The sequence below is a fragment of the Oncorhynchus mykiss genome, chromosome 28 (genome assembly GCF_013265735.2).
Source record: "Oncorhynchus mykiss isolate Arlee chromosome 28, USDA_OmykA_1.1, whole genome shotgun sequence".
Lineage (NCBI taxonomy): Eukaryota > Metazoa > Chordata > Actinopteri > Salmoniformes > Salmonidae > Oncorhynchus > Oncorhynchus mykiss.
In genome coordinates this window covers 19,530,661-19,558,622 of record NC_048592.1, presented here as the reverse complement: position 1 = coordinate 19,558,622, position 27,962 = coordinate 19,530,661, and the positions used below count along the sequence as shown (strand labels likewise).

At 40.0% G+C, this 27,962-nt stretch overlaps 2 protein-coding genes across 3 annotated transcripts; one reads left to right on the top strand and one right to left on the bottom strand.

Annotated features, from left to right (window-relative positions):
- Positions 1 to 67: 67 nt before the first annotated feature.
- LOC110508693 (dnaJ homolog subfamily B member 6) lies at positions 68 to 16,711 on the top strand. 2 transcript variants are annotated; one of them, XM_021589413.2, is made up of 10 exons: positions 68 to 257; positions 2,704 to 2,791; positions 4,725 to 4,834; positions 7,468 to 7,533; positions 7,682 to 7,792; positions 11,509 to 11,652; positions 12,491 to 12,737; positions 12,958 to 13,028; positions 15,155 to 15,325; positions 15,636 to 16,711. In XM_021589413.2, exons 2-10 carry the CDS (start codon positions 2,727 to 2,729, stop codon positions 15,704 to 15,706), a joined length of 1,056 nt encoding a protein of 351 aa, XP_021445088.2. In that variant the 5' UTR covers positions 68 to 257; positions 2,704 to 2,726; the 3' UTR covers positions 15,707 to 16,711. The 2 variants fall into 2 exon arrangements, with proteins under 2 accessions (XP_021445088.2, XP_021445089.2); XM_021589414.2 differs by lacking the exons at positions 15,155 to 15,325; positions 15,636 to 16,711 and having other exon boundaries at positions 70 to 257; positions 12,958 to 13,790.
- LOC110508179 (transient receptor potential cation channel subfamily A member 1) lies at positions 16,276 to 27,580 on the bottom strand. The gene is made up of 28 exons (XM_036966312.1): positions 27,554 to 27,580; positions 27,140 to 27,327; positions 26,768 to 26,918; positions 26,362 to 26,537; positions 25,851 to 25,958; positions 25,576 to 25,684; positions 25,308 to 25,453; positions 24,621 to 24,757; positions 24,468 to 24,516; positions 24,273 to 24,372; positions 24,075 to 24,175; positions 23,520 to 23,689; positions 22,889 to 23,053; positions 22,589 to 22,703; positions 22,188 to 22,354; positions 21,931 to 22,021; positions 21,761 to 21,820; positions 21,527 to 21,625; positions 21,221 to 21,291; positions 19,245 to 19,419; positions 19,055 to 19,144; positions 18,616 to 18,785; positions 18,340 to 18,469; positions 17,983 to 18,174; positions 17,825 to 17,893; positions 17,156 to 17,260; positions 16,717 to 16,826; positions 16,276 to 16,496 (listed from the first exon to the last, which is right to left on the bottom strand). The coding sequence occupies exons 2-28, from the start codon at positions 27,209 to 27,211 to the stop codon at positions 16,307 to 16,309; spliced, it is 3,318 nt and encodes a 1,105-aa protein (XP_036822207.1). The 5' UTR covers positions 27,212 to 27,327; positions 27,554 to 27,580; the 3' UTR covers positions 16,276 to 16,306.
- Positions 27,581 to 27,962: the final 382 nt, after the last annotated feature.

The following is a 27,962-nucleotide window of genomic DNA, read 5'->3' as shown; positions in this document are numbered from 1 at the left end:
CGTTGGTTATACCCCTCATAAAAAGATGTGGGGGCGAGGTTGCGCCAACTGATAGTCTGGTCGTCGTCACAAAACACCAAAGAAGAAGAGCAGTCGTTAACCGGATGTTACGTCAAATCCACAAACAACCCAAGGCTGCTGAAATTTCTCTGGAGCAAAGCAGCATTTTCTGGAATAACCCTAAGTGGAAAACGATTATAAATCAGCACTGGGAATTTATCCGTCTATAAAAGAAAACTGGGACGCTGAAGAGCAAGGTAATTTGACTTCGTCTTTTGTTTTACAAGTGACACATTACTTTGAGTTTGATTGCTGGGCATCACCATCACAAAAACATTAACGTTAGTTAGCAGTAGCTTGTTGGCCTGTTAGTTAGCATTACCTATCTAGTCATAATGGTCATTTTGACAGCAACGCGAGTTACAGCAACATTTAGATGTTTGCTAGAACACTCCGTATGGTCTTTCGCTTTGGTGTTATTAGTGTTGAGTTGCTAGCTAATGTTTCATGCTAGGAGGCACAGTCAGGACGGCGAACAAAACTGGGGGTGTATTCATTACGTCTTGCAACGGAAACAGTTTAAGAACCAAACGGAAACAGAGCAAGCGTAACGAAACGGAATTTGTCCAATAGAAATGCGTCTTCGTTGCAAAACGTTCTGTTGTAAAACGTTTTGCAACAGACGAAACGTTTTACAACTATTGGCGTAATGAATACACCCCTGGTTATGCTGTCGAGCTAACGTTATCATAATGAGCAGCACATACGCATTAGCTAGATATGGTGGAAAGAGAAAAATATGAGACTGTACCAAGTTCTATAACGTTACATTTATTTTGAAGTGTAAAAAATAGCTACATAACTAAACAGTAGCTAGCTAGCTAGCTAGCTAGCTGACACATACCTGGCTAGCAGGCGTAGCACATCGCGTAATTTCCCACTACTAGTAAATCTTAGTACAGACCTGGAATTTCATTATACGTACTATTGTAGCTTTCCCCTGTGGTTGACTCGGAGGGGGGGGTTGTCAATCAAGCCTGTTTATTGTGAAGTTGTACCAGGGGTTAAACTCAACGCTGCGCCAGAATGTGACCTCTTTGGATGATAAAGCGTTGACCTTATGGCACCGTAACCCCCCAGCTGTCACTCAGACATACAAATTAGTTACTAGACAACTGCCAGGCCAGTCTCGGGTGGATAAAGTAATTGGAGTCTAAGATTAGCCCATTTTCAAGGTGCTTTGGTACTTCCATTGTTATGTTGGATATTTTGTTCCCTGAATCCCGGGGAAATGATTGGCCATTTGCACCGTAGTTTGTAAAAGATTAGCCACGTTTTTCTCAACTCCATGATGTACATCACATCCAGTAACGGTGCGTGGGTAAAATCACTGAGCAAGCCAAGCCAGTAAAAAAGCCATATTACAACCTATGTTGGGATAATTGCATTGTTTGCTTTATAACCCATTAGTTCATACACCACCATGATATACAATAAGGCAGTGACCACAAAAAGACAAGTCACACAGTGGTGGAATAAATTCAACAACGCATACGTTTGTTTCATCACAAAACCAGAGAGCAACATCTGTCCGGTGAAGTCCAAAAAGCAAATATTGCATACAAACAGTTATGTCACCTGCAGCATGGTCAAGCAAGTTAATGTTTTCAACAGTTTACTAAACAACTACTGATTTAGAACCATGGAATTACTATAAGTCAGCACAAAGACAACAGGAGCACTGCCTCTGCTATTCCAGCACCATTTCAATTTAATCATTTAAACATCATCAAATCAAAAATCAAATCTTTGTTTTCGGTTTATTAAGCTAACTTGGATACCAAAAACAATTGAGTCTAATCAATGATGCTAAATAGTGTGTGTGTGCGTGCAATTAAAACAAGAAATGTTGACTCGCCCTACTTGTAGACTAGTTGAATGCCAATGCCATCCTTCTCACTCATGTTGGCAAAACGGTCTATGACTCTGTCATACAGTACACTTGTTATTTTTGTTGTCAAAAACTAGCTAGCTGAAATGCTTCCTTTTCTGACTTCCTTTCATGGGCTAGCTAGTTAGATGAGACTCCTAGGCTACGTATTGAACTTCAATCGTCTCAGGCCAGTGGCACAGCATACTCATTTATGGATGGATTAGAATACATAGATACATGGGCTACACATACGGAGACAGAGGGGTGCTGTTTCCCTAGCTTAGATGATTTCTCCAGTGAGATTCAGCCTCTTGCAAATTGACAGAACATTTTGGAAACACAGAGAGATTAAAGATAATTCTGTTATAAATTTTAATGTATTTATTGGTGAAATATTTGGGGAAACCTGGCTTTCATTGGCATCCATGAATACACACCACTGATCACATCAATGGAGTTGAGTGGAGACAACTAGATCGAGTCGCTGTCAGTCATAACTTGTCAAAATAAACATTTTACACCCTTTCCGTGTACCTCTGTTTTTCCACCCGAGCTGCGTGCTTTTCTTTGATTTCTGAAATCATTGCTTTTTACTAAAACATTTGTCAAATGCAACCACTGACAGCAACTCAATCTAGTCGGAGGTATGCTCCGTCACAGTTGTCGCAACCCAACTCCACCGAGATGCAAATATAGTGGATTTGAGAAACTCAACTAGTTTAAGATGTGCAGTCCTGCATCTTATACTTTACTGTTTTCTCTTTACACAGGTTGCAAAAAGTTCTACAAAACCATGGTGGAATATTATCACATTTTAGGTGTCCAAAGAAATGCATCTCAGGAAGACATTAAAAAAGCGTAAGTATCCTTGTCAAGTGCTGTATACAGTGCCTTCAGAAATGTTCACACCCCTTGACTTTTTCCACAGTTTGTTGTATTACAGCCTGAATTTAAAATTGATTTAATTGAGATTTTGTATCACTGGTATACACACATTATCCCATAATGTTTAAGTGGTATTATGTTTTTATACATTTGTACAAATTAAATAAATGAAGAGCTATGTTATGTTCAGAACTAAAAATGTAGTTCAGAACTAAAAATGTGCTTAAGTCACAATACGTTGCACGAACTCACTCTATGCAAAACAATGATCTGTAAGGTCCTTCAGTCGAGCAGTGAATTCCAAACACAGATTCAACCTCAAAGACCAGGAAGGTTTTCCAATGTCTCGCAAACGGCACCTATTAGTAAAAAAAAATAAGCAGACATTGAATATCCCTTTGAGCATGGTGTAGTTATTAATTAGACTTTGGATGGTGTTTCAATACACCCAGTCACTACAAAGATACAGATGTCCGACTCCTTTCTACCTCAGTTGCTGGAGAGGAAGGAATCCGCTCAGGGATTTCACCATGATGCCAATGGTGACATCAAAACTAATGGTTGTGATAGGAGAACTGAGGATGGATCAACAACATTGAAGTTATTTCACAATACTAACCTAAATGACAGAGTGAAAAGAAGGACGCCTGAACAGAATAAAAATATTCCAAAACATGCTGTTTGCAATAAGGCACGAAAGTAATACTGCAAAAAATGTGGCAAAGAAATTAACTTTATGTCCTGAATACAAAGCATTATGTTTGGGGAAATTGGAAATCTATGGCAAGACTTGAAAATGGATGTCTAGCAATGATCACCAACAACTTCAGAGCTTGAATAATTAAAAAAAATATATAATAATCTGCAAATATTGTACAATCCAGGTGTGCAAAGCTCTTAGTTATTGTGTGTAGATGGGTGAGAATTCATTTTTTTTATTCAGGCTGTTACACAGCGACACGTGGAATACGCCAATGGGTATATATATACTTGCTGAAGGCACTGTATGTATTCCAATAGGTCAGGAAGGGTCAACTTTGATCTGAACTCATCATGAGGGGCTGCAGTGGTTTGCGGGTCTGTGTACCCACACATGCAGTCAGAAGGGGCCCCTAAGGGATAATTTGCCACGACTCATGGTATGTTAATATGATATCTGAGTGCGAGCAACAAAATCAATGGAGACCCACCGGTCCATAATTTGATCATGATTACTACAAGTTTAGATTGATTCATTAATCTAAATAATTTTAGCTGACATGGGCTAATTGAGTTGCCTGGCTACACAAACTCCTTGTTCCGGAGTTCGCAATGAGTCTGGATCTGAGTGCCTCGCCAACAATTTCTAGAACTCAAACACATTCTAACTATTCTGGTTGGTCCCAGAAACCAGTGGGTTGGGCCAGAGCCAGAACACACTTGGGAGAAGCGGCATTTTGAAAATACATCATTGGCGTTGAGACTGATTGGATAGAGATGATCGAATTGCTGATTACTTTTTTTGTATCACACCCCTCATTTTGACCTCACCACAAACGACTTCAACAATGGCAGTCTGACTGAAGTACAGTTTGTAGTGAACATGAAGCAGTGGAAGAATTCAGTTTGTCGTCAGGTAACTAATTGAGTGACTGACATAAGAGAAACTGTTGCTGCACAACCACGTTTGGAAATTGCATTATATTATTCTAACTGCTATTCTATTTTTATTTTTCATAAATGTTTTGGATTATTGATCCGCGGGCATACAAAAGGGGGCTGCCAGTTGCCCATCCCTGCAATAGATTGGCACTAGATGTAGATGGCTTTTTCTGATATTTTAAATGTGTGATCTATACTGGGATAATGACATTATGCATGAAACAGGCCCCTTGAGTTGCTGTCTAATGTATTTCTAAACTTTCAGGTACAGAAAATTGGCACTAAAATGGCATCCAGATAAAAACCCAGAAAATAAGGAAGAGGCAGAGAAAAAGTTCAAGGAACTTTCTGAGGCCTATGAAGTTCTATCAGATGGTAAGTCATACATTTTGAAAGTTGTTTGAAGTCGAGAGAACAGTATTTATGATACACTGAGGAAAAATATAAACGCAACATGTAAAGTGTTGGTCCCATGTTTCATGAACTGAAATAAAATATCCCAGAAATGTTCCATACGCACGAAAACGTATATTTCTCTCATTTTGTGCACACATTTGTTTACCTTCCTGTTAGTCAGCATTTTTAATTTTCCAAGATAATTCATCTACCTGACAGGTGTGGCATATCAAGAAGCTGATTAAACAGCATGATCATTACAGAGGTGTACCTTGTGCCGGGGACAATAAAAGGCCACTCTAAAATGTGCAGTTTTGTCATATAAAACAAGGCCACAAATGTCACAAAAGTTTTGAGGGAGCGTGAAATTGACATTCTGATTGCAGGAATGTCCGCCAGAGCTGTTGCCAGAAAATGTCATGTTAATTTCTCTACCATAATCCGTCTCCAACATCGTTTTAGAGCATTTGGCAGTACATCTAACCAGCCTTTCAACCGAAGACCACATGTTACCAAGCCAAGTTTGGGCATGCGGTTTGGTAATGTCGTAAACAGAGTGCCACATGGTGGCGGTGGGGGTATGGGCAGGCATAAGCTACGGACAATGAACACTTGCATTTTGTCGATGGCAATTTGAATGCACAGAGATGCCGTGACGAGATCCTGAGGCCCATTGTCGTGCCATTCTGCTGTCATCACCTCATGTTTCAGCATGATAATGCAGGGCCCCATGTCGCAAGGATCTGTACACAATTCCTGGAAGCTGAAAATGTCCCAGTTCTTCCATGGCCTGCATACTATGCGAAGGAGATGTGTTGCGATGCATGAGGCAAATGGTGGTCACACCAGCTAGACTGGTTTTATGATCCACGCTCAAACTTAAATAAATATTTTTAAAGGTACGCTATATATACAAAAGTCTGTGGACACCCCTTCAAATTAGTGGATTTTGCTATTTCCGCCACACACGTTACTGACAGGTGTTGAGGGCACTGCCATGCAATCTCCATAGACAAACATTGACAGTAGAATGGCCTTACTGAAGAACTCAGTGACTTTCAATGTGGTGCCATCATATGATGCCACCTTTCCAACACGTCAGTTTGTCAAATTTCTGCACTGCTAGAGGTGCCCCGGTATACTGTAAGTACTCTTATTGTGAAGTGGAAACGTCTAGGAGCAACAACGGCTCAGCCGTGAAGAGGTAGACCACACAAGCTCACATAACAGGACTGCCGAGTGCTGAAGCGCGTAGCGTCTAAAAATTGTCTGTCCTCTGTTGCAACACTCACTACCCAGTTCCAAACTGCTTCTGGAAGCAACTTCAGCACAAGAACTGCTCGTTGGGTGCTTCATGAAATGGGTTTCCATGGCTGAGCAGCCACACACAAACCTAAGATCACCATGCACAATGCCAAACGTTGGCTGGAGTGGTGTAAAGCTCGCCTCCGTTGGACTCTGGAGCAGTGGAAATGCGTTCTCTGTAGTGATGAATCACGCTTCTCCATCTGGCAGTCTGACGGACAAATCTGGGTTTGGCGAATGCCAGGAGAACGCTACCTGCCCCAATGCATAATGCCAACTGTAAAGTTTTGTAGAGGAGGAATAATGGTCGGGGGCTGTTTCATGGTTTGGGCTAGGCCCCTTAGTTCCAGTGAAGGGAAATCTTAACGCAACAGCATACAATGACATTCTAGACGATTCTGTGCTTCCAACTTTGTGGCAACCGTTTGGGGATGGCCCTTTTTCAGAGAGGTCCATACAAAAATCGTTTGTCAAGATTGGTGTGGAAGAACTTTACTGGCCTGCACAGGGCTCTGACCTCAACCCCATCAAAAACCTTTGGGATGAATTGGAAGGGGCAGACTGCGAGCCAGGCCTAATCACCCAACATCAGTGCCCGGCCTCACTAATGCTCTTGTGGCTGAATAGAAGCAAGTCCCCGCAGCAACGTTCCAACATACCACGGAAAGCCTTCCCAGAAGAGTGGAGGTTGTTAGAGCAGCAAAAGGGGGACCAACTCCATATTAATACCCATGATTTTGGAATGAGATGTTGGTCGAGCAGGTGTCCACAGACTTTTGGTAATGTAGTGTATCTGTGACCAACAGATGCATATCTGTATTCCCATTAATGTCAAATCCATAGATTAGGGCCTAATGAACTTATTTCAATTGACTGATTTCCTTTTGAACCGTATCTCTGTAAAATCTTTGACATGTTGCATTTTTTAACTTTTGTTCAGTATTTATGAATAATGCACTGATATTGGCATCTGTGACATGTAAGGTCCATCTAACCGAAATATATATTTTTTTCTTGTCAAGGAAACTGTTTGTTCACATATCATAGCAGCGCCCACAGCAGTTATGATATTGTTGAACTATGTGTTAATGCAATGTGAGTAGTTGAGGTTGAAAAAGATTGCATTTGATTCCTTTTGAAATTCCCCCTAATAATCCAATAACAGATGTACGCTGATCTGCAGGTACTGACCCAGAATGATTTCCACCTGAACGCTTGGCAAGCATAGTGTTTTTCACTTGTTATCATGCTGTGAGTAATTTCACTTTGTTTTGATGAGGTTACTTTTGTTTTATTTTCTGTTGTAGCCAACAAGAGGAACATGTATGATCGCTATGGTAAAGAAGGTCTAACAACAAACAACGGCGGAGGTGGTGAGTCCTTTCTTTATTAGGCTCTTGGCGGATATCTCAAATGTATGCATTTATTTTGTGGAAGTGTTAATTTTGTAAATCTGTAATAAGCAATCATAACACTTATTATTATTTCCACTAACCATATTTAACCATTGTTTTCATTTAGGTGGACATTACCACAATGGTGATCACTTCAACGAAGGGTTCACGTTCCGCAATCCAGAAGACGTCTTCAGGGAGTTCTTTGGGGGTCGAGATCCTTTTGCTGATTTCTTTGGTGAGCATTTCTGAGTATTGTTTTTTTTGAGTATTGGTAAGACATTGTGAAAATATATGTATTGTTGTCAGAGCGAGCTGCAGACGGAAGTGAGGGACAATCAGTAGGAAATAGGCGAGCAAAGAGAATGAAGGACAGAGATGAAAGAGGGAGCCAGTCGTCCTTTATGAGGACCATGTTGGGTTGGTTACTATAGACTTAGAAGGCTTATTCTAGCAACTGATAATATTAATAATTTAGTTCAGAGCATCTACTATATTGGAGTTTTACGGTTAGTAAATTGCATTACATTCACTTTCAATTATTAGATCTATTTATATAATAATACAAATCATTTGGTGGCTACTTATTTATGTCCTGCTTACAGTGCCTTCAGAAATGATTCACACCCTTTGACTGTTTCCACCACATTTTGTTGTGTTACAGCCTAAATTTAAAATGGATTAAATTGGGATTTTGTGTCACTGGCCTACACACAATACCCCATAATGTCAAAGTGGAATTATTTTTTACAAATGAATGAAAAATGAAAAACTGAAATGTCTGGAGTCAATATGTATTCAACCCCTTTGTTATGGCAAGTCTAAATAAGTTCATCAGTATACATGTGCTTAACAAGTTGCATGGACTCAAACTGTGCAAAACTAATGTTTAACATGATGTTTGAACGACTATCTTCAAAATTCAAAAGGCACTCGCACATCTGACCTATCTTTTTTGCAGGTGCATGGTAACAGTTGAATAAAATAAGAAACCTGCTCACTGCTCTTGATAGGGGCATAATTCATGTTCACATTTACAACACAATATACAGTATATCACAGAAGTGAGTACAACCCTCACATTTTTGTAAATATTTAAGTATATCTTTTCATGTGACAACACAGAAGAAATGACACTTTGCTACACTGTAAAGTAGTAAGTGTACAGCTTGTATAACCGTGTAAATTTGCTGTCCCCTCAAAATAACTCAACACACAGCCATTAATGTCTAAATCGCTGGCAACAAAAGTGAGTACACCCCTAAGTGAAAATGTCCAAATTGGGCCCAATTAGCCATTTTCCCTCCCCGGTGTCATGTGACTCGTTAGTGTTACAAGGTCTCAGGTGTGAATGGGGAGCAGGTGTGTTAAATTTGGTGTCATCGCTCTCACACTCCCTCATACTGACTGGTCACTGGAAGTTCAACATGGCACCTTATGGCAAAGAACTCTCTGAGGATCTGAAAAAAAGAATTGTTGCTCTACATAAAGATGGCCTGGGCTATAAGAAGATTGCCAAGACCCTGAAACTGAGCTGCAGCACAGTGGCCAAGACCATACAGCGGTTTAACTGGACAGGTTCCACTCAGAACAGGCCTCGCCATGGTCGACCAAAGAAGTTGAGTGCACGTGCTCAGCGTCATATCCAGAGGTCTTTGAGAAATGGATGTATGAGTGCTGCCAGCATTGCTGCAGAGGTTGAAGGGGTGGGGGGTCAGCCTGTCAGTGCTCAGACCATATGCCGTACACTGCATCAAATTGGTCTGCATGGCTGTCGTCCCAGAAGGAAGCCTGTTCTAAAGATGATGCACAAGAAAGCCCGCAAACAGTTTGCTGAAGACAAAGGACGTGTATTACTGGAACCATGTCCTGTGGTCTGATGAGACCAAGAAACTTATTTGTTTCAGATGGTGTCAAGCGTGTGTGGCGGCAACCAGGTGAGGAGTACAAAGACAAGTGTGTCTTGCCTACAGTCAAGCATGGTGGTGGGAGTGTCATGGTCTGGGGCTGCCTGAGTGCTGCCGGCACTGGGGAGCTACAGTTCATTGAGGGAACCATGAATGCCAACATGTACTGTGACATACTGAAGCAGTGCATGATCCCTTCCCTTCGGAGACTGGGCCGCAGGGCAGTATTCCAGCATGATAACGACCCCAAACACACCTCCAAGACGACCACTGCCTTGCTAAAGAAGCTGAGGGTAAAGGTGATGGACTGGCCAAGCATGTCTCCAGACCTAAACCCTATTGAGCATCTGTGGGGCATCCTCAAACAGAAGGTGGAGGAGTGCAAGGTCTCTAACATCCACCAGCTCCGTGATGTCGTTATGGAGGAGTGGAAAAGGACTCCAGTGGCAACCCGTGAAGCTCTGGGGAACTCCATGCCCAAGAGGGTTAAGGCAGTGCTGGAAAATGATGGTGGCCACATAAAATATTGACACTTTGGGCCCAATTTGGACATTTTCACTTAGGGGTGTACTCACTTTTGTTGCCAGCGGTTTAGATATTAATGGCTGTGTGTTGAGTTATTTTGAGGGGACAGCAAATTTACACGGTTATACAAGCTGTACACTTACTACTTTACATTGTAGCAAAGTGTCATTTCTTCTGTGTTGTCACATGAAAAGATATACTCAAATATTTACAAAAATGTGAGGGGTGTACTCACTTTTGTGATATACTGTACATAGGCATTTCATCATTAAGACCTTCAGGAAATAATGTCTGGAGGGTGAAAATCCTTCATTCTTCTGCTTAGAGTATTATTTATACCACCTCTGTCTGATATCTTAGCTTTTTCTGTCACAAAATCTAAAGGTAGAAATGTCATGTTTTGGGTCATTAAAATGTACTGCGACTGGATATCCCTGTCGTTTCTCCTAATTTAACTTTTATGTTCACAAAGTCTGTGAGAGCGAGAAGTTTAACCTACGTTGCACAGCCCACGTGGACATTTAATAATGTAGTTAACATGGGTGGTGGAGCACGTAATAATGTCATTTATTTGGCACCGTTTTCCTGTATGTGGGTGGCAGAAATATTCACACTTCATCATATTGTTGCACTATGCACAACCTCTGCATTTATAGCTACCATTCGGAAGAGGGCACAAAAGAGACTGGCAGATTTTTTGTTGTTGTTGTTGTGGCTGGCAGTTAGCATGAACCAATTTATCGTGTAAATTGCGACCTCCTATCTACAGTAGGATTTAAGGGTTCTTAAATTCAGCTGGCAAAGCTGGGTCTGATAAAACATGCCAGTGACTACCTTCCAATGCCTCGCAAAGAAGGGCACCTATTTGTAGATGGGTAAACAAATAAAAGCAGACATTGAATATCCCTTTTGAGTGAAGTCATTAATTACTCTTTGGATGGTGTATCAATACACCCAGTCACTGCATAGATACAAGCGTCCTTCTTAACTCCGTTGCTGGAGAGAAGTCCAATAGTGACTTTAAAACAGAGTTTAATGTCTGATAGAACTGAGGATGGATCAGCAGCATTGTAGTTACTTCACAATACTAACCTAAATGACAGAGTGAAAGTAAGGAAGCCTGTACAGAATAAATATATTCATCAACAGGCATCCTGTTTGCAATAAGTCACTAAAGTAAACCTGTAAAAAAATGTGTCAAAGAAATTAACTTATGTTTGGGGTAAATACAACACGTCACTAAATACCATTTTTCATATTTTCAAGCATGGTGGTGGTTACATCATGTTATGGGTGTGCTTGTCATCGGCAAGGACTAGGGAGTTTTTTTGGGGGGATAAAAAGAAACCGAATAGAGCTAAGCACGTGTAAAGTCCTAGAGGAAAACCTGGTTCAGTCTGCTTACCAACCGACACCTATAGCTGACAGCTTGCAGTCTATTTCTCATTGTTTATAGCTTGAGTTGTCATCTGGAAACTGAAGTCTTTCTTCTCTTCTTGGTTTTTCTTTTCTTCTCATGCAGGAGGGGATCCGTTTGGGGATGAGTTTTTTGGTGGAGGGCGGAGGCACCACAGGGGGGTGAGCAGGAGTCGGACAGGGGGTCCCTTCTTCGGGGGATTCGGAGGCTTCCCACCCTTTGGTGCAGGTTTTACAGCATTTGAACCAGGTCAGGAAACACTGGTCCCTCTTTAAAACATGTATTCCAAAGAAACAAACCTTTAAATTATGTTATTACATGTAACTAATTACCAGGTCCTGTCTGTACTGTCAAACTGTGTAGGGGGGAGTCGGGTATGTTTAGTAATTTTTTTTTACATTCGGTATCACTACATCAAGAGAAATATTGTATTATTTCTAACAAAGATATCTACATATATTTCAGGATGTTTTTTTTTTTACATTTTATTTAACTAGGCAAGTCAGTTAAGACACCCAACCGAGGAAGGCATTTATATATATATTTTCTCCCCAATTTCACCCACTAATCACACGAATGTCTTCAAAATACTGTCCATATTATGTATAAAACTGACAATTTTTTTATGGAGTATATCGATTAGCCGTTGGCTCAACTTGGCCCTGGCCAAATGGAACAATTTACCCCAAAGTAACTATTCTGACTATATTAGCCCACACAGCTACAAGGATGCACTTTCATGCTGATGTGTAAAACGGTCTTAAAATGATCTACTTTGGTTTAGATAAAAACATCATGAAACCTATAACACACTACATTTATTTGACTTTTGAGAATCTTCTTATTGGACCTAACTTGCTTACTACTTTTTTTCATGTGGTTTCTTCCTTCACACTCTCCATGATGACCTTTTCCTAAATATTTTGTGACATGATTCATTTTTCTGGTTGATTTCCTAGAAATAAAGGGGCTTCACTAATTATTTGGCACAACTTACCCCTCTCTCCCCTACAGCTATCAATCCATAGCATTTAGATATGTTTGTTATGGATCCATGAGTGAATGCCATTTCTCTGTTCTCTGACAGGCTTTACCTCTTTTGGACACATGGGTCAGATGGGTCACATGGGTCAGATGGGTCACATGGGTCAGATGGGCCACATGGGCCACATGGGTCATCTGGGAGGAGGCGGCGGCCACGGCGGCTTCACTGCCTTCTCCACCTCCTTTGGCGGTGGGGGTGGAGGTGGGGGTGGAGGTGGTGGGATGGGCAACTTCCGCTCTGTGTCAACCTCCACCAAATTCATCAACGGCAGGAAAATCACAACAAAAAGGTACTTTAGATTAGTAGTAGCTCTCTAACCACACAGTGAAGTTGATATTTTTTGTCTTTAATTGTGATGGTTTCAAGGAGGAATAGAACAGTAGATGGCTAGTTGCAATTAGGCTAGATAGCATCTGATGATAGTGTGTCCTTTACCATTGCTTCTTTTAGAAGTGCATTGATTTAGAAAAGGAACACTAAAATGTATCTTAAATTCCCCCATACTTTAGAATTGTGGAGAATGGACAGGAACGAGTAGAGGTGGAAGAAGACGGACAGTTAAGATCACTAACCATCAATGGTAAGGAACAACTACTGCGACTGGATAACAAGTAATCTCCTGGAACATTACCAGCACAAACTTGAGCTTAAAAAAACAATGTTATACCATTGTTTGGATGTATGTACTTTTGGTTTTTCCCTTGTTAGCATTTGTAGGTCAAGGTGTCCATTAGGAAAATAAAATGTTCTATGCATTTTGTTAATGTATTTATGAATTGGAGCTGTCAACAATTTGGCTTAGGATGGTGTGTTTTTACTTGCGTTTGGGTAAGTTAGGACCAGACAACTTTTGTTTGTACTGTCTTTCTGTATGCACTTCGCTCTATTGCAGTCTCCATGGGCTTATTGCCTTTGATAGTGTTTTGGACAAGGAACGCATTGTGCATTTAGATAAAGCATGACTTGGCTTTTTCGTCTGGACATTAATATGAGTGTTGAACTGGAAAACTTAACCCTTGCTTTAAAACCCTGTTTACGACCTAATTGCTTGTCTAACCTTTGTTAGTAAAACCTTTTTTGTAAAATGCGTGTAGAAAGTGTTAATATGCTATTTTATTTGTTCTAATACGAGTGTATTTTGTGTTTTTTTTTGTTCATTTCAGCATGTATGCCAATAAATGTTCCTCAATCTTAATGTTATTATTGCATAACCATGCACAAATTAATGATTCATTATATAAATTATATATGAATATACAACAAATTTTGTGTACTTTGTAAAACAATTTAAAATCAATAAATATGAATTTCATCCTTTTTGGGGATGGGACGAACAGTCTTGGGTGGCGTGGTGTGCGGTTTCTTTTAACAGAACAAGCAATTCATCGTCATGAGTTGCTAAATGCTACTTTAATTACAGAGGATAGGTCACTCTGTGTGAGTGCATGCTACTGTACTAACTGCATGGACGTGCTTTCTATCTTCTAGATATCTTTCTATGTGTGTTCTCTCTTTTAGTCTTTTGCTTGAAATGGCTTAGTCATTTACTTATCTTTGTGGTGTGAAGGCATAATCAGTGGGGGATATTATTGCCATGTGCATAATATCAATGGGTCAGCTGAGTCCATAATAAAGTGGCATGAGAGCTACTAGGACCATAATCAATTTATTGTAGTTTGGGTAAAGGCAACTTGACAAAGTTCCATGCATTTATTGTTTCGCCTCATTCACATGTATCTCTGAGATTATCAACTCTCCATTTTTACATTTCAGGCCAGGGCCAGCCTTAGGTTTTTGGGGGCCCAAACGAGATTTGGTTTAGGTGCCCCCCCACACACCTTGCGGCTAAAAACAGCGGAGAGAATTATTAGTTATTTCTATGTACATTTACTGCAATTCTACACATTTTGCTACGGGGTACAGAGACAATGTTGCAGTTTTAAAGATAATTTTCAAAAAAAAAATGTAAGCAAATTTCCTGAAATTCTACACATTTTGCCATGACTTATGCCATATTCATATGATATATATTGAGTAAGAGTGACTAACAAAATCAATTAGGGCTGCATGGAGGTCAGGGCCTCTGGGCACATGTCCTGGGTGTGCCTGGTCAGTAATTCGGCCATGATTACTACAAGGTGTAGATAGCTGGTTAGAAACATTTTTTTGTATTTTTTAAGCTGACATCTTAATTGAGTGACTGACATTACAATACAAGAGAAAAACTGCTGATACATTACCACATTTTGAAATTACACCTTGTATTTTAACTCTTAACAGTAAGTTCCTAAAAACAAACTCTTATGCCCAGTGCCGGCACTGGGGATTATTATTTACAGGGAAATATTTAGCGTTGTTGAGGATTAAAAAAAAGATGCAATATAGAACAACAGACTGATCTCTTTCTCTTACACACACGATACAGCATGTATCTCTCTCCTGTGTTTCCATGCCCCAAAATAATGCAGCTTATTTTGCAAGATTTTGCAGCATTTTACAACGTCTCTGCCATGTCCCTTTTTATGCATTTTTCAATTAACTGTCCAGTTCAACATTATCCATCGATGGTTGCACCTGTTTAGGTTAATTTATTTCCATGTCTGTCCTAATCCATGCATGGAAATCTATTGAAGGGTTTCCTATTGAAGACTGTATGTACTGTAGGAGGTAACTGGTACTTACAACACCCCCCATTCCTCTCTCCAGGGACAAAGCCTAATGCCGCAGTCCAACAGGAGGAGTGCAGACAAACTGTTACTGCACACTCCTCTAGTGCACACGCCTCCCGGTCCCCTGTTTCCCGTCCTCCTCATCATGTAAAGACTTCCTCCCACAGTCCCAATCCAGACAGAGAGGAGGGAAGGAGCCCTGCTTCAGGTTAGAACCCATTTTAATACATGACCCCCAAACATTACCATAATAGTACAGTGGGCTATTGTTTTACTTACAAGATTCATTGATTGGAGAACATGTGTAGGCATTCAATTCTCAAAGTGTAATAATGTGTTATCAATAGTTTTCATACTGTAGTTCTGGGCCTGTGTTCACAAAGCCTTTTGCCTTTTAAATCATGATGAATAAGACATGGAGAGACCTGATCCTAGATCAGCACATCTACTCTGAGACGCTTTGTGAATACGGGTCCTGGACTCATTGGATTGACACTCCAAAATGTATTTCTCTCCAGGACACAGTGAAAACAAGAGGAAGAAACCCATGCCCGAGCCCACAGAGGATGCCAAAAAGAGAAAAACATAATGGATTCAGTATACACATCAGATCCTTGTCCTTCTAGTCAGCTACGTAAACAACATGTCATTAATACACCCTTAACAAGTAATATTGTTGAAAGGACACTTAAATATGGGGTGCTAAAAGCTCTTTATCAAGCATGTACACATACTATAAATGTATAATCCTGACTACTTTTCTAGTATATATCCTATCTTATGACCATTCGAAAATACCAAGAGCAAACATCCCCATGTGGTTATATTTGACCAAATGATTCAGAAAACCATGCAAATTACAATTGAAATTATTTTAAATCGTGACACTTGTGTTTCCTTACATACTGTAATGTGCATTAGTAAAGGAACACTATGTCAATTAGTTTAACTGCAATATTGGATGGGTGATGTGCAGGGGTGAAAATATGATAAGTTTTAAGGGTGGTGGTAGTTGCGGGGGGGGGGGGTGGTTATGTGTATTAATAATAGTCCAAATCAAGGAGGATGCACCAAGTCTTCTTTTGTTAACAATGGTGATACCATACCCCGACATTCCTTCTTAATCCAACCCATGTTTTTGTGTACAGTGCATTTAGTAGGAAACAGCCCATGATAATATATGTTGCTGTTACTTCCTGGCTGCCAGTGCCCTCAGCAGAGGGTTCCATTTGCTCTGACAGGGGAGGGGCTTGTCCCTGTAGCCCTGGAACAGCTGAGGACCGTCGTGCTCTTCTGCCTCTGAACTGATCTCCATCTTCTGAACGATCAGCTTCAGAAGGTTGTGCTGCTTCTCAATAATATTAGACATTTCCTTTAACCTGGAGAATGAATAGATGATCTATTTGAATAGTCTCAAAAGGAGTGTAGAATGGAAGCACTTAATAAGACATTTGCAGAATGCACTAAATACTCATACATCTTTTAATACTGATAAACTAAATGCAGATAAACATTTGAATGTTAATACTTGTAGTGTATTGCTCTGCTGTTGTATTTAAATAAGGTCAAACAAACAACTGGTGTGAACTAAGTACTTACCTGTACTTCTGTTTTCTGATTTCCTGTTCCATAGGTGTAGGTGGATGGGAGGTGAGGTTGAGAGTGGTTCTCTCATGCGCCATACCCAGCATTGCAAATAACATTTCTCTCTGTTAAAGGAGATTCAAACTATTCATGACTATGTTGTTTACCAAGCGCCTCCCATACCAAATACTAACAGTGTCCTATGATGGGCTTGGGCAACCTCCACGTCTCTCCAATAATATTTCCATGTGGAATATTAGTTGATTAAACAATCCTTTAAACTAAGTGATTCAAAAATGTTATAGATCATCAATTTCTAAACTAAAGAAAGTCATTTGAGAAGATCTCAAAATATTTGTTATGTTCTTTAGTTTGAAAGCCCTTCAATTTTATACAAACATTCAAATGACAGTTAGCAACATATTCTTGAAAGAAATGATCAGAAGGGACATACCTTTCCGTCACAAGCTCTGTTAGGGTACTCAGTGAGTGAGATCTGATCAACCCTCTTCATTAACCAGTATGGCATTTTCTCTTCCAGACTAGTGTGAAGCTCAATCTGTTGAATAATGATTTATAATATACAGTCCCGTGAAAAAGTATTTGCCCCCTTTCTGATTTTCTCTATTTTTGTGGCAGGACTTGAAATGAGCAGTTCATGCTTGAAAACCCACAAATGTCACTGAGTTAAAGCAGTTCTGCATTCAAGAGTGGGTCAAAATTCCTCCACAGCGATGTGAGAGACTGATAAACAACTGCAGGAAGCATTTGGTTGTAGTCATTGCAGCTAAAGGTGGCACAACCAGGTATCGAGTGTAAGGGGGCAATTACTTTTTCACACAGTGGAATTTGGTGTTGCATAACTTTGTTAATTAAATAAATAAAATAAGTGTACTTTTTTGTTGTTGCTATTTGTAAACTCAGCTTCCCTTTGTCTAATATTAGGTTTTGGTTGAAGATCGGATAATATTCAGTATAAAAAAATAGAGAAAATCAGAAAGGTGGCAAATCTTTTTTCACGCACTGTATGTCTTATTTTAAGATCCTGCCAGTCAATCACTAGTAGAGATTTTGAAAAAGCTTTATGAGTTTGAAAAAGCACAACAAAGAAGACAAAACACACCTGCATTCCAATTTGCTTCAGCTCAGCATTCGCCTGTACCTCTGCTATGTCACCAACAGCCAAACCAATCTGTCACACAATATGTAGTTGTAATGAAGCATCAGTAGTTTATAAAGGGAGTATAGGTAAATGGCTTCATGTAGCATTTTAGGACTTACCATTAGGTTAATGAGGAGAATGGGCACAGCAAAGGTGAACATAACAAAAATGCAGTAGGTCAAATATGGGAACGGCAGAATCCCTCCCAGAAATGGCTTCAGGACATTTTCTTGGTAGTTGAGTTCTCCAGCCATCATGACAAATGTTTGCATGATTACTAGCGGTATGCTAGCTCTATTTTCAAAAAGTTTCTGGGAACAACAATGTAGGAACAAGTAATTGTAGGAATGCATTATACAAATACAGGTACAAGTTATCTGCCATTTTAAACAGATTTTCACAGACATTGTTTTTCACAGACACAATACAATGTTCAATCATCACATTTGTATATCTGTATGGTCCTGTAAACATACATGATCTAGCATCAGGGCATAGAACGCCAAGGCAAATGCCAGCAGCAGGAAGAAGAAGAGTACAATGATGCTTATAAGAGTTTTTGCAATCTCTAAAAACATCACCACGTAGATCCCAACACGTTCAAACCTGTGGACCAAGAGTAAATGTATTTGTTAAAATTGCTTTTGTTGATCAATACATTTATTTCATCAATTTATATAAATGTTACTTCAAAGATGGGTCTCAGTAAACCTACACTATTTTATGGCAAAAATAACTTTCTGTGTCCATACCGTTGGAAATAGAGCAGAAAGTTTATCCAGGATAGAAGAACTGCCACTACCCCAGCCTCCCAATGCCATGTGTCCTTCAGGTCCATCAGTAAAGGGATCACAAACAACAGAGAACTGATGGCAGCACCCCAGTCCAATGCATTGGTCACATCATAGAAGTACTTTGAACCCTTGAATAGAAACAAATTGCATCAACTTATTTTTCAATATTGTAGCAAATTCCAGGGGGTAGCACTGACTGGGACTCGAACCCCGCTCCAGAAACTGTCAACCCAACACCTTAGCCATTAAGCAAAGAGATCCAAACCCCTTGACAAGGTCGCCAGGTGTTGGGTTAACGTTACAATATATTTGACATGTTGATTCACACTACCAGATAAATCACATATCATGGCTTAGGGCTACAGTATTTAGAACAGCTTTAGATGTCTAGGATTACCTGCTGAACTATCTGCACAAGCTCTTTGCCAACTGCGTACAGACTCATGGCAAGAATCAGGAACATGCATGTGGTGATTATGTAGCATTGCTGTCAAGATGAAGAAGTTATTATTGAACAGGTGTGTGAGACACATACACTTAAAAATATGTCTAATGTCTTGTGGATGTAATCAGATCTTAAACTGCACCTCGTCAAGGGATGTGGTCACCATGCTGACTGATGGTGATGGTGACGGTAACGTGGTATTGGTGACATTGGTGTTGAGGACAGGCTTCAGTGTATGAATGATGTGTGTCAGAGGCCCCAGACCAAGTGAGTAGATGGCCAGATTTAGCAGGTGCACTTTCATACCATAGGCATTCCTAAACAGATAAAATAAACTATATGGTGAGTATTTGCAGGTGACTATGCATGAACATATATTTTGTACAGTGGGGAGAACAAGTATTTGATACACTGCCGATTCTGCAGTTTTTTCTACTTACAAAGCATGTATAGGTCTGTAATTGTTATCATAGGTACACTTCAACTGTGAGAGACGGAATCTTAAACAAAAATCCAGAAAATCACATTGTATGATTTTTAAGTAATTTATTTGCATTTTATTGCATGACATAAGTATTTGATCACCTACCAACCAGTAAGAATTCCGACTCTCACAGACCTGTTAGTTTTTCTTTAAGAAGCCCTCCTGTTCTCTGTATTAACTGCGCCTGTTTGAACTCGTTACCTGTATAAAAGACTCCTGTCCACACTCAATCAAACAGACTCCAACCTCTCCACAATGGCCAAGACCAGAGAGCTGTGTAAGGACATCAGGGATAAAATTGTAAACCTGCACAAGGATAGGATGGGCTATAGGACAATATGCAAGCAGCTTGGTGAGAAGGCAACAACTGTTGGTGCAATTATTAGAAAATGGAAGAAGTACAAGATGACGGTCAATCACCCTTGGTCTGGGGCTCCATGCAAGATCTCACCTTGTGGGGCATCAATGATCATAAGGAAGGTGAGGGATCAGCCCAGAACTACACGGCAGGACGTGGTCAATGACCTGAAGAGAGCTGGGACCACAGTCTCAAAGAACTATTAGTAACACACCATGCCGTCATGGATTAAAATCCTGCAGCGCACGCAAGGTCCCCCTGCTCAAGCCAGCGCATGTCCAGGCCCGTCTGAAGTTTGCCAATGACCATCTGGATGATCCAGAGGAGGAATGGGAGAAGGTCATGTGGTCTGATGAGACAAAAATAGAGCTTTTTGGTCTAAACTCCACTTGCCGTGTTTGGAGGAAGAAGAAGGATGAGTACAACCCCAAGAACACCATCCCAACCGTGAAGCATGGAGGTGGAAACATCATTATTTGGGGATGCTTTTCTGCAAAGGGGACAGGACGACTGCACCGTACTGAGGGGAGGATGGATGGGGCCATGTATCGCGAGATCTTGGCCAACAACCTCCTTCCCTCAGTAAGAGCATTGAAGATGGGTCGTAGCTGGGTCTTCCAGCATGACAACAACTCGAAACACACAGCCAGCGAAACTAAGGAGTGGCTCCATAAGAAGCATCTCAAGGTTCTGGAGTGGCCTAGCCAGTCTCCAGACCTGAACCCAATAGAAAATCTTTGGAGGGAGCTGAAAGTCCGTATTGCCCAGCGGCAGCCTCGAAATCTGAAGGATCTGGAGAAGGTCTGTATGGAGGAGTGGGCCAAAATCCCTGCTGCAGTGTGTGCAAACCTGGTCAAGACCTACAGGAAACGTATGATCTCTGTAATTGGAAACAAAGGTTTCTGTACCAAATATTAAGTTCTGCTTTTCTGATGTATCAAATACTTATGTCATGCAATAAAAATCAAATTAATTACTTAAAAATCATACAATGTGATTTTCTGGATTTTTGTTTTAGATTCCATCTCTCACAGTTGAAGTGTACCTATGATAAAAATTACAGACCTCTACATGCTTTGTAAGTAGGAAAACCTGCAAAATCGGCAGTGTATCAAATACTTGTTCTCCCCACTGTATATGACCTACTATATTCAGTAGCATGGCATACACAACTTTTCATTTGATGGTGCCAATATTTACAGTGTTGGAGACAGTAGTATGATGCTAACGTTCGTACACTATATACAGGTATATGCAGTCTAGAATTGTCACTCACCATTTCATTTCCAGATACTTCTTGCAGACAGGATGGGTCAAAAGCTCTATGCGGTTAAATTTCACCATGTACTAGTAAAAACAATACACACACTTTGACAACACATCAGATAATTATGTTTTCCTTTCATTTATCCAGCAATGTTGTGTTGTGGGAATGACAAATACACCAATGACCTGTTCCTGATACTGTACCATTTTGTTTTAAAATGTTAGTTGGGGTAACTTCATTGCCCTTAACTCTGGAGCAAAATACCACGTTTGAAAACTGTGAAGTTCAGTCTACAGTATTACAGTGGGTACTCACGTTCAGAGCAGTGAGAGGCTGGAAGTCAAAGCTTTTGTCTGCTTTTGCAAGCTTAATGACATGCATGGGAGCTTGTAGCCATCTGAAAGTGTACTCGATCTGTTGTATAAAAAAAAATGTATTATATTACAACACATACCCTAACTGGAACTTTTTTTAGAATTTGATTAAGCAATAATGATTCTGAGTTTTAAATAAGTCATATCAGATATAGAATAGAGAGAACAGACTTACAGAGTAGTTGGTACTATTTATGTCATCATCTGACTCCTTTACACAAGTGTCCAAAAGATGCTGTGGAGAAACACTGCATCGTTGCAACATTGACTGGGAAATGGGAGAGATTTGTATCCATTTCCTTTATGATAGTTTCCTTCGTGCATAGTTTGTTGGATACAACTAACCTTGAATGACTCTGGCAGGAACTCTATCATGTCCATGACAACGCATCGCTTAGTTGACTTCACTTCGAACAATAGCATAGCCTCGGCACATCTGAAACAAGCAGGTTATATTGTACATGTCAACATGACATTGTCATGCAATTCAACTCAATACCAATCGTCAAACTCATCACTGTACTGTCAAAGCATCATAACAGCACATACTGTAAGTAGTTACGAGAATAAGTATCCACTGTATTTTACAACATTGGACCAACCTCTCATTGTGGATGACAGCGATGGCTGCATCTTTCCTGCCGTTGAGAACAGCTTCGTGGAGGAAGGAGGCATCACTCTTGTTGAGCGTTAGCTGGGCCCCTCTGTCCAGGAGCAGTGTCACTGCAGCCACATGGCCCTCTCTGGCAGCCAGATGTAACGCTGTGTTCTGCACCAACAGTAAAACATAGCACTTTGAAATCAGAACAGAGGATTGTATGTACCTGCAACTATAACATTTAGATTAACTTTTTTAGAAAGAAGAATGATATCTGTATAAGTGGAATACTTCCTCTGTATTTCAACATAGACATCTTACAACCCTTAAGCAAAATAAAAAGGAAAAAGACAAGGATGAGCACACCTCAGGGTAAGGGAAAGTAGAAAATGAGAGAAACCAAACCCTGTCTTCATCTGTTTTGTCCAGCAGTTTGATATTTGATGCCAGGAGTATGATAATGGTCTGGCTGTATCCCTCTGCTGCAGCGTGATGTAGACATGTCCAACCTTTATAATCACTGTAATGGCATACAGTAAACATTCATTAGTACTGCAGCTGATTCAAAATGGGAAAAGTAGTAAAAAGATAAAGACCCTGGTTTTCACTCAACAGACCGTAGTGTAATTGAGGTTGGGGACCTCTACAGGTGCTGATGAGGGTAATAATGGTGTGTGTGTGTGTAGCAGGTCTGAAGTACTGTACCTGTGGAACAGCGCTCCTTTCCGCAGCAGCAGGTCCACCACTATAACATGGCCGCCACGGGACGCCAGGTGGAGGGGAGTCATTCCCCTCTCATCTCCCTCATTCAGCAGTCTGGTGTTGGTCATGCTCTCCAGGAGTCTGTGGCAGGTGTTTATCCTCCCATACCTGGAATAGAAACGATTGCTCATGAAGATGTTATCAAAGACAAATATTCTATAATATATGTACATCCATTCTCGGACTTATACATTCATGATATGTACCCATTGATTCTTGAAGAATATAACTTATGAGCTCAACTGTCGTACCCCATCAGAATGCAAAATATAAGCGTGTTTTACTCCAATGTTTGTAAACAAAGAAAATGTAAACAAACACTATATAGCCCCAAAACATGGTTAGAACTATAATGTTGATATCATAGATGGTCAAGCCTTGCATCCATTCCTCTGTCTATGAATTTGAGAGCGATTACATTTCTCCAGCCCAATCCCTCAGCTTTTTACCAAACCAGGGAAGGGGTGGCTGCTTTGTTATCGTTTCTACTGCTGATTGCTGCTTTAAAGGTAAGTCAACTGGTCAGTCATGTATTAAAGGTTTAGAGGGTTGAATTTATTCAGAAGTAACTCACTCGGCTGCGAAATGCAGTGCAGATTTCTTCTGCTTTGACTTCTGGTCCAGTGAGACGTTCAGTCTGAGCATGTTCTTCACTGACTCTGGAATGCCCAGTCTGCAGGCATAGTGCATGGGAGTACAGCCCTCATTGTCCTCTGCATCCAGGAGCTCTCTCACACTGCTGCACTGTGTAGGAACAGATGATATGAGAACTTTGTCACCTCAGGAGTTTAACAAACCAAGTGTAAACTGTCCTCTAGATCGAACAATGATTTGCAAATAGTGATGGTTTGATTCTACATGTTACTAGAAAATGCATGGTCTCAATATTTTACCTTCAATACAATGCCTAACAGTGTTGCGTTTGTTTCAACTTCTCTACAATAGGTGGCAGTAATGCACTACATCTTCCTACAAGATCCCCACAAGAATAGAAAAATATGAGCTCATCTTTGCAATATTGAGAACTTATGACTATGCCTTAAAAATGAACATGGAGCTTGTGGTCATTTTGGAGGCTTCATCATTGTTATTAAAAGTTCTGTCAGGTCGATGAATGGTAGAATATTACCTTTAAGAATTCTGGAGGAAGGTTTGTCAGACCTTTAGGCTGCAAGATGGCAAGGTGAAGGAAATTGCAGCCATGTTTGTCTTTTAATTTCAAATTAGCCCCTAAAATAGGAGATCATGAACATGGTTATAACAAATCATACAATAGTGTAAACTAAATGTGGGAGACATACCGTACGCCTTTCTTTGAGATACTTACCATGTGTAAGAAGAAGGTTCACTGTTTTCCATGCGCTACAACTTGTTGCCAAAAGCAGTGGGGTATGACCCTTACAGTCAATGGCATTAATGTCTCCACCCTGTCAAAGAAGAAATATGAATAGGATAAGATTATGAAACACCATAAATATTCATTCTGTTCTCTTTCAGGTGGTTCTTTTCATGTTCTGTTTACCTTTGAAATTAGGTATTCAGCCAATTCAACATGGTCAAATATTGTTGTCCTGTTGGTGAAAAACATGATAAAAAATTAAGAAAGCAGGATATCATTTTTACCCCAAAACATTGTCCAATGAAAATACATACGGTGTACACTACAGTATTTTACTTATGCAGTGGAGTTTGGCAAGTGCCATCTGTGAGATTGATGACATCACAGACTCTATCATGTGCTGATAGCATGAGTTTGACGGCCTCGGTTGCTCCCTGGGTGCAGGCAAAGTGGAGGGCTGTGGATTTGTCACACTGTAAAGCGAAGCACAAAGACATGACAGAGAATTTGTTCTTAATTGACTCGCCTAGTTCAATAAAGGTTCAGTAAAAAATAAATAGGTTACAATCAATCAGACCAATTTGAAATGATGTCAGGATATGACAGATTACAGATTAGATTTAGTGGTCATCTTCCAATGTCTCGTGGGAGTAACATGAACTGATAATGTACTAATTATGGGTGGATGATTATGGATGCATAATAACCTATTGTTACTTACCGTACCACATTGTATGAATCTCAGTTCTAAGAACCTTTCAAATGAATGCCTGTGATATTTACATTGTTTTCTATTGGAAGAAAATGATCATTAAGGTTTCTAATTGGTAATTTTTATTACTCAGAAGCCTTCTAAATATATGTGCTTTTGTCTATGGTTCTGAGGAAGAACCAAAGTTATTTTTGTGTTAGATTTTGAAATCCAGACACATGAGTATACGGTATATGATATTTGTAGGTGCAGTTTGAGTGATTATTTACATGTCAAAAGCTTCTTAACTTCATCATCACCAGTTGAAATACCTGTTGTTGGTCCATTTTAGCTCCCTGTTCTATGCAGAGTTTGATCACCTCCAGGTTGCCTCCACGGACGGCCAGATGAAGAGGAGTACTGAATGATTTGTCCACATAGTTGATGTGCGATTCAATTGAGTAACCTACTTCCTCACCTTCAGCAGAGAAAATGAGTGAGTAAGAATTATCTGATGAATATTGTTTGATTACCAAAATATAAAACAATATGTACAGTAGGAGGGACATTGGGGCTCGGAGACATATGTTTCTTATTTACCTTTCTGAAGAACCATCTGCATTGATTTCTTGGCCCCTGCAAAGGCTGCTGCGTGAATGGGATAATGCCCCAGCTTGTTCTGTTGACATAGTCTGGCTCCATATTTAAACTGAGAACAGCAGGTGAAATTAGTGCAGTTAGTAGCAGTTACATTACAAAAAACAAATGTAGGACACCAATAATGAACAATTAATCACACACGTCTCCTTGTTCAAACATGCAAGGTCAAACCATTCGAAAATTATACAGTGGCCATATATTCAATATTCACACACAAGTAGATGGAGAGCTTCATGGTTATCAACACAGCAGGCCAACATTACAGGTGTGTTCCCCAGGTCTCCCTCCAGGTTGGCATCCGTGTTGCTGTGAGACAGCAATAGCTGTGGAAAAACACAATTACATATAATATAGTATCATATACATTAGACTTTTCTTCTTACATGTTAGTCATTTAACAGACACTCTTATCCAGAGCGACTTACAGGAGCAATTAGGGTTAAGTGCCTTGCTCAAGGGTACAATGACAGATTTTTCACCTAGTCGGCCCTGGGTTCGAACCAGCGACCTTTCTGTTACTGGCACAACTCTCTAAAAACTAGGCTAACTGCCACCCCAAATGTCATGTAATATATGTTATTAGACTGAATAAATAATAGCATCCTACATAGAGGTGAGCTAGCTAGAAGTTTAGAAGTATAATAGAGGTGTATTAAAGAATAGAGGTGTGCTATAATTGCGGTGTACTAGAGTAGAGGTGAATGGGGGGTCAGGTAGGGGACGGACCTCGATGAGAGTGTTGTGTCCGAGGCTGACAGCCATGTGTAGGGGAGACATGAGGCGGCGGTTGAGGATGTTCGGGTTGGCTCCCAGGTCCAGAAGGCAAGCACAGCTCTCTCTCTGGGTCCTCTGCACAGCCCAGTGTAATGACGTGTTGCCCTCCTCATCACTGGCACTCAGTTCTTCACCAAGGTCACAGATAAGAGATTTTTTTTGTTCAATACATCAATAATATACAATTGATAAAACTAAAAAAGTCCAGATTTGCGGGATAATGTGGGGACAATAAGGAAGATATTCCCTATGACCCGTGGTACCACTGCATATATAAAAAATATAAAAAATAGTTTCAAGTTTTATTAATATAATAATTATATTAACATAAATACGTAAGGAAATATGTAAGTCTTACCATCTGGACCAGTCAACTGCACAATAAGCTGTATGGTGCTAATGTGCCCGTGTGAGGTGGCATAGTGCAGAGGGCTGGCATTGGCATGGTCACGGACACCCAGGTGGGCTGAGTGCTTTTCCAACTCTGCCGTGTCACCTTGTAGAGCCCACTGTGGCAACATCAGCACAGAACAGTACTCTATTACGATATGGTCTACACTACCACATCTACAAACTGAATTCTTAGTCAGATTATTCATTATTCATAACTTTGAATCTGCTCTAAACCCAGAATAAAATATATGTTTAATCAAAAATGTACAGTACAATAAATATTTCTATATTTAAAAAAAAAAGATATGGTATAAAATGTACATTGTTTTTTACTTACCTCAAATATTTTGTCAGAAATCTGTGTAGCATCATCTCCGTACATCACAGACTGATAGGTCTTGTCCTGCATCAGGCCTGTCTTTAAGGGGCTTGTCAAGCTTTTCTATTCATGTCCACATTTCCACAAGGACTTCAACATTACATGTGGTTTGGCTTGTGACAGAATGCATAGAATAATAGTATGTTCTGCAATGGGTAAGAGCAGAGAATTTCAATTTCAACATACATATTAATATCTACAGTAAATATCTGTCAATGCCTAAGCACGGAGTATACATAAAAAACATACAGTATTGCAAATAAACACATCCAGCAGGCTGCATAACCTGCTGTAAAATGTTATAGTAGGTTTATTTTAATTTTATTATACCAATGAGACCAACCAACAAGATATAATACATTATGTTCTTACCTTTATGTTCTCTGGGTGTGAGATGAGCTTTCTAGTGTCTGCTGTTATTAGAGAGGGGGTTTATATAGAGACATTTGGCAAACAGATCAAATGACATTGCCTCTTGGTTGGTCAGACTTTGGACTGACACTGGAGAGGGTTATTATCCTAATGTAAATGCATCTGGTCCATTGTGAGTTAATTGGAAAAACAGTCCTTCCTGAAAAACAACATTAGTTGAAAATGAGGGGTAACCTTGTTATTTAGTGTAAACCTATGAGAATCACAGGCTCATTACAGCACTATGGTCCTATGATTTTCCAGTAGTAAACTCAAATAAATTAAATTATTCTTTCTTTGTTCCTAATTGTGTAATGACCACAATGGAATGGTCCTATTCACTTATGTTTTCACATCATCTTATAATTTC